Source organism: Odontomachus brunneus, unplaced genomic scaffold (genome assembly GCF_010583005.1).
Source record: "Odontomachus brunneus isolate Ranch 3 - 2012 unplaced genomic scaffold, Obru_v1 Obru_scaffold_108, whole genome shotgun sequence".
NCBI lineage: Eukaryota > Metazoa > Arthropoda > Insecta > Hymenoptera > Formicidae > Odontomachus > Odontomachus brunneus.
In genome coordinates this window covers 1,035,971-1,042,929 of record NW_022639558.1, presented here as the reverse complement: position 1 = coordinate 1,042,929, position 6,959 = coordinate 1,035,971, and the positions used below count along the sequence as shown (strand labels likewise).

Here is a 6,959-nt window from a genome sequence, read left to right as displayed (position 1 = left end):
GGGGGGGGGGGGGGGAAGCCATCCGGATTATTTCAGGCCGAACGGATGAGCCGCAGACTGCACCGACAAGTCATATATGACGTAAGCGCGGAGGTGCATTTACGCGTTGCCATTCGTTGCACTCGACTCGTTAGCTCGAGGGTTAGCCGCCTTGTCGATACACGACATGAGATCGCGAAGCCTTGCGAACGGTCGCGATCGGCACACGATCGTTCCCGATAGACTCGCGTTATTTCTATTGAGGGCTCGCGTTTATCATCCACATATGATATACTCGAGCATCACAAATATGCTTCATGATTATCGCGCTGAGAAAAAAGAAATACTTGCAAACTTATTTGTGGGACGTAAAGTTTATTTCTGCGAAAGGCAAGGTTTTTCTATTTCTGCGAAATATATAAGATTAATTTCTACGAATAAACTTATCCACGAATAAATTGCTTATTCTGCGAATAAACTCGCCCACCCACGAATAAATTATCAAGCGCTTTGTCCTCAGTGCGCGACTGAAACGTTAATTGTCGCCGAGGAAGAGCCGCCTCTGGTGTAATTGAAACGAGATCGTATCTCTCAATCATGATGAAATTAAACAAAGTACGAAGTGACCTCCTCTCTTTCTTTCCGACTCTCCGCAATTCGTACAATAGAAGCTGACCGTATCGGCGAAACGGCCGTCGATAACGCCGATTATCGCTTGTCTGATAACGATTTTGTGCGATAACTCGTTATGATATATCCGCTGTACGCGTGTGTTATATATGCTGTACGTATATACCTCCTTGTCATTCGGAACACCCTTCTGCATGATGTCCGACAACGGCCTGAGAGGAATGGTCGCCGAGTTGTTCTGCTGTTGTTGCTGTTGCTGTTGCTGCTGTTGTTGCTGCTGCAGATGATGATAACGCTGATGATCCTTCTTGGTGACGATCGGCGTGCAAACTTGCGGGCGACGAACGAACGTGCGAGCTTGCTGCATCCTGGACTGACCCCGGAGGGGCATCTCCACTTCTCGCCGCGTGTCCGAAGCGGTCCTGGACAACTTAACGGTGGGCTTCTTCGGCGCGATGCCGGTGTTCCCGGTGGAATTCCGCGTCGCGTCCCCGCGATGCAGCGACGAGACCCTTCGTTGACGTTTCATTACGATACAGTTGACAATTCTCTCTCGTATCGTGTGGTGTTTTCGGATGACACGGTGTCGCGTGTGTTGTATACACGGCGATTATCAGTGAACGGGTGTGAATTTTTGTTTGGCAATTTGAGTGTTTTGTGCGGGGTCGTGCTGGATGATAATGCGTCTGATCGTTCGTCGAGTGACCTGAGAGAGAGGTTTTTTTCGGAGGCATGATTGCATGTCTCTGCGATTTTCAATGGCGGATATCTCGGTGCATTTCGCCCGCATTAATAATTATCACTTAACCTCGTCTCAAGTGACACACTGGGACTTGAATTCAGAGTTAGACGAGAGAATCTTTCAGTTGACTCGCGATCACAGATACAGATGTCACGTATATTATAATTCATAGAATTATAATATTGAAGAATTTGGACCTGACTGTATAGAAATCTGAGTATTTCTCGCATATGAGACAAATTTCAGGTGACAATTATTAATACGAGTTTCTGAGTTTTCAATTGAGGTAGAATCTGTCAAAGCAAATTTTGGGAATAAAGCGAATAGCCACTTTTCGTTATTATCCACTTTGCCTGCAAATATAAGTTCGATCGCCCATAATTCGGAAACTGTCAAAGTACCAATTCCCGGACATAATTCTGGATATTTTTATTGTTTTGGTCTTTACCATTTAGCAAACCTTCATGTGTATTTTCAGTTATTAAACAAAGAGACTTAGTGCATTATCGCGAACTAATCCTATACTCAATTTTCTGTAATCAATAACTAGAAATCTACGTGACACCATCTGGTGCAAAATAGTAGAGAACTTTTCTATTCAGTTTGGCGGCAGATGTCACCATCATGGCTCATCTGTCACGCGTGATCATTCATCAATTCTTCTTCAATTAATAATTCAAGATTTTATGGCTGTTTGCGAAACGGCAAAGGAATTTTGTTCAGTTTTACGAGTTCTACCTGTGCATAACGAGATGTGTCACAAATTGTCAGAGAGGAAACTTTGTGTCTAAAAAATATATATATATTTTTTATGTTAAATATTCGGTATTTCAAGACTCAAACAATAAGAATGTCCAGAACTAGATATACGGCCGCTGATACTTTCACCTTTATATCCAGATATTTTTAACATTATAATACTTTACATGAATCTGTGCCGGATATTTTTGTTCACAGACAATTGTTACACGCGTAATACTCTTCAGTTGTTCAGTGTACACCCGGTACACCAATCCAACGAAACATCTGCGCGACATGCTCCGCTCCCCCGATCTCTCTCCCGGCTGGGTGTGTAATGAATGGCGACGAACCGACGGAAATCACAGAATGAATCGGCCGCTGTGACATTGCGTAAACTAAATGCCAATTGTATCGAAGAAAGGGACACGCGTGGGCGTAACGAACAACCAATTGTGCCAATCAAGTGTAGGAAACCGGTAACGACAAGGTGCTGGATTAGGTGGAGGTTGGATGGTTATTTTCTCAATTATATCATTATTAAGTATATAATTATCGTTGCTTTCTGAAAGTATGGTGAAGAGTCGAGTGCCCGTGTGTACGTGTGCGTGTGTGTACACGTTCCCACGGATATCGACCGATTGAAATGCCGTGACTCCGACCTCCGACTGACGATTAGCGAAAATTGAAGACGCTCGCGTGGGCGGACGCGATCAATATTAAATTCCGAGGCGTAATCAATCTCTCGAGACTCCATCGAGAGGAAAATGAAACCATCCTCGGGATCTCATTGTTAGAACTTTCGTTTCTGCTTCTCTCAAAGGAATTTGGCATCCGACCAACGCGATTGTCTCGAATCTCATCGTGGCTCGAGGAATGATAATTTTCAAACGTGTGATTTCGCGAAATCTGCACCGCGATTCCGAAGAAAGTTCGAAATTAGACGTGTTTCGCGTAGAAGAGGTATCGACGATGCCGTGTTGACGTTCGTGCTTGTGTGTCGCGTGCGTGTGTATGTGTGAGTATGTGTATGTGGGCGCGTGTCGAATGCGTGTAGATGAGACTGACTTGATGGAGAGACAGAATGTGTTTTTACCCCTCGGCCTCGTCGTCGGTCACGTTCCGCAGCAGGTCCTCGTGCTCTCTGTACCTCAGCTGCACTTCCGGCTCGAAATCGGAGCTGTTCTCCAACTGACGCGTCCTCCCGGCGATCGTGCCTAGCTCGATAGCCATGACCTGCTGCTCCAGCCGTTGCAGCATATCGGTGCTCTCGGCGATCGAGCTGGTGCGCTGCTTCAGGATCAGATCGAGACTGAGTGGCGTCTTCAGTTCCGTCGTCGTGGGCGGTGGCTGTTCCCTCTGCTGTTGCTCGAGCATAAGTCCGATCGGTTGGACGTTCTTCGAGTTGAACATCCTCAGCTTTTTCACCACACTGGCGCCCATCGCGCTCTTCTCGTTAAACTGACTTACGGAAACGGGAGTATTATTGTATAACGACCCCGCGATTGTCTCCTTCGGCCTGATGGGACTCAGAGGCGCGCCAGCTCGTTTCTCAACCACCTGCAGACCCTTATCGTCCTCCACCAGTTCCCACTGCTTCAGACTCTCCAAAGGCATGTGCGCCGCCGACAATCGCTTCGGAGTACCTGGGCTCTTCATTTCCGGCGTCTGTTGCTGACTCGCCGCTAACTGGCGCGCCCTTTCAGCCGGGGAAAGCAGGAATTTTCGTCCACCAGGTTGCGGCCGGATCAGGCTCCTGCTGGCCTGCGACCGCACGAACGGGCTCTCTTGATCGTCCATGGTCGAGGTATTTCGCGTTCGCTCTTTCTTTCAGTCCTGTTTTCTTTACCTCTCTCTCTTTCTCTCTCTCTCTCTCTCTTTCACGTAGCCACGAAGACAAGGACCGCCAGTAGCTGCTCTTCAGTTTCTCCTCGGTCGCGTCGCGCGACGATTGTTCGTTGGTAACGGACTGAGCGCTGACAAGTCCTCAACATCGATTCAGTAGCCCGATCGGTCGATGACAACTCTGCTCGGGGGATTTAGTTTCTGTCAGGAAGAAGACGCGTGCGTTTTAAAATGTGGCACACGCCGGGTACACGACGGGCGTCACTGAACACGTGATCACACACAGAGACAACCCAGAACCCGCAAGAACGAAGCGGGATCCGGACGACCGGATTGTTCCCCGCGTACCTATGCACACTTCTCCGCTGGGCGGCACACAGTCACACACGTATCGATAAGCGACAAGCGGCACACGTGTATACACAGGCTTTCCCGGTCTTTCTCATTTTTGGTCGAAGAGACGGGAAAATGAAGCTTGGTGCGGCCGACGGCGCTGTCGACACGTTTCGCAATCGTAACGATATAGGCAATAAAAGCGATAGATACGCAGGGAGACCTCGCAATCGCGCGGATTATCGCGACTAGACGACGACCACGGCGACCGGATAATGCCCGGAGAATTGTAAACGTGGTTCCCGTCCGTGTGACTCAGATGTCTATTACATAATGACGAACCTAACCGGAGGCGAATTGTCGCGGCAAGTCGAACGCGGGACTTGGAAAACTTTCGCACGCGACGCCTCGCGCGGAAAGTACAGATATTAAAGGGAGTTATCTGATAATCTGATACGTGAAGAGCGATGGCCTTCGAGGTGGCCGCGAGCGATTGTCGTCGTCTTAGAGATTAAACACAATATGAAACTTTTCTTTCGCGCTCTCTAAATTTCTCGGAGTGAAATCTCGCTAAGAGCGAGCGAGAAGTGGCGGTATTTTCACTCGAGGCGATATAGCGAAAATACCGCCACTCGAAATCGCAATAGTGAGTGTTTCACGCAAGACTGGAGTGGATTCTGATTCCGTATGAGCGAATGTTCCGATCGACTGGAGCGAGCATGTCCCTCTTGACGGCGGAACACATCGGACTCGCTCTTCAGTTTCAGAGTGAAGACACTTACTCGACGATTCAGAGTGGAGAATTCACAGTACAGGAGCGAAAAATAAGTCGAGGACCCGAATGATTCGGCGGTCACTCTACTTTTCGAGTGAAATTTCACCACAAGAAATTTAGAGAGTATGTACACCTGTTCCATCACACTCGTCTTTTTCTCGTCAACTCGAGCATGTCGGCGAGTATGTATAAATTATTATTGAATATTGATTTATTGGGTCAAGCAAGATATCGAAAATCTACGAGAAAGAGAGAGATAGAAAGATTTTAGATTTTAGAGAGAGAGAGAGAGAGAGAGAGAGAGAGAGAGAGAGAGAGATTTCACGCGTGTGTCACGGAATACGACCTACTGTGTGCTTATCGAACGGAACGATCGAGGGCACGTCGAGATATCGAGTAAAGAGCTGCTACGTCACAGTACACATGCTGATTGAAGACACCGATAAGTGTACTTATGAGAATATCCGCGAGTTCTACCTTGATCCGCGCGATTCGGCTCGAGAACGACGCAATGAAAAATATTCCACCACTTGATGTTCGCAGAGACTCGCGAGGAGGCTCGCAACGTTCCGCCAAATAATTTGCGAATATACACCAAAAAGTGCGCATTACCACGACGTATGAGGAAAATTCATTGCGTTCGCAACGCGTAATTCGTATTGAGTCATCAAGTCGTTTCTTACTCTCGACGTCGAGGAAAATTCGATCGACTGGGCGAGGGAACATGAACGGTCGAGCAGTCCACGCGGAGTTTTACGCTCAAAATGGATAGTCCTTCTCTTTCGCCCGTTCGTTGGTTCTGCGCGAAATAGCCGAGCGGAAATTTGTTCCGAGATCGAGTCGGGGTGAAGTCCAAAAGGGTAAACCGACTCCCTCGAGCGGGATCCTCCGCGATGTTGATGGAAGGGTCGGGAAATATTCGCCAATGGGAAATTGAACCGGCCACCCTCGACGAAAAGCTGGCGACTTGGAAGGCTCGACGGCTTGTAACACGACGACGGTGAATCGTTACGATAATAATGTTACCCACGGCGTTAATTGATGCCTTGAAGCAACCAACCAACCAATCAACCAACGAATGAACGAACGAGCGATCGATAACGCGCGAACGCGAAGCAATTAAACTGAACCTGACTATGCGTCGAAGCTGCAGCGCGTAATGAATACTTTTATTCTCTTTTGGCCCGAAAGATATAATATAATTGTTAGAATAAATATAAAGCTCTGAAATTAAAACAATATATTAATTAATAGAACAAGTAACAGCCAATCATGGTTGTGGGTACGCTCTTTTATTTGTCTTATTTATTACGATATGATTGTTACGTGGAGAAAATATTATAGTTTTTTCGTGTAGAATTTTTGATGCATATAGAAGGCTTGAACGCAGAAGACAGGAGGTGACGTACCGATGACGCGCGATTGCAATTCTTAAGCACGATACCGGCTGTTACACCTCTAAAAACATCGATCACAGTTTCGGTGATTATTGTTGAACTTGATTCCAAATGAACGCTTTTTGAAGACGCGATTTTCGCCGTCCCTATCGACTGATCCGTAATTGTCCCGCTAACGTCGCGGAAGATAACAGCGCGAGATAACGACTTCTTTCTCACTGCTGAACGCTAAAAATAGAATTGCGCAGGCGGGCTTGATTTAATGAAAAGCATCGATGGAGAAAGAATCAAGATTATGCGCGATGGATCCAGAATGCCCGACCAAGCGAACTTCAAAGGAGACACGGACTAATTCGGCCGATCAATTTCGCAGATCGTTACCGGTTGTTCGTCAAAGCAGTATGTATGGGTAAATTCGTTGAGATATGTCGAAGGGAACTTGTCGAACGACGTGGCACCAACGTTGTTTTTCAACGAGAAGTCGATCAAGCCATAAATCCCAAATGGTCTGCACAGAGCA

At 47.2% G+C, this 6,959-nt stretch overlaps 1 protein-coding gene across 18 annotated transcripts in view; it reads right to left on the bottom strand.

Moving 5' to 3' along the window:
- The window catches only part of LOC116849171 (serine/threonine-protein kinase MARK2-like), a 126,245-nt gene that overhangs the window by 27,392 nt on the left and 91,894 nt on the right, over window positions 1-6,959 (bottom strand). For 8 of the 18 annotated variants that reach the window (XR_004379093.1, XM_032826081.1, XM_032826073.1 and 5 more), the window contains exons 2-3: window positions 3,186-4,427; window positions 776-1,121 (exon numbers count right to left, since the gene is read on the bottom strand). The exons of 4 other annotated variants lie outside the window; for them this stretch is intronic. Coding sequence is in view for 13 of the 14 variants with exons in the window: in XM_032826081.1 (XP_032681972.1) it covers window positions 776-1,121; window positions 3,186-3,889 (1,050 nt within the window). In the remaining variant the exon portion in view is untranslated. Of the gene's footprint in view, window positions 1-775; window positions 1,316-3,185; window positions 4,428-6,959 lie in introns of all 18 variants that reach the window. 6 more of the 18 variants (XM_032826077.1, XM_032826074.1, XM_032826076.1 and 3 more) reach the window with 3 other exon arrangements.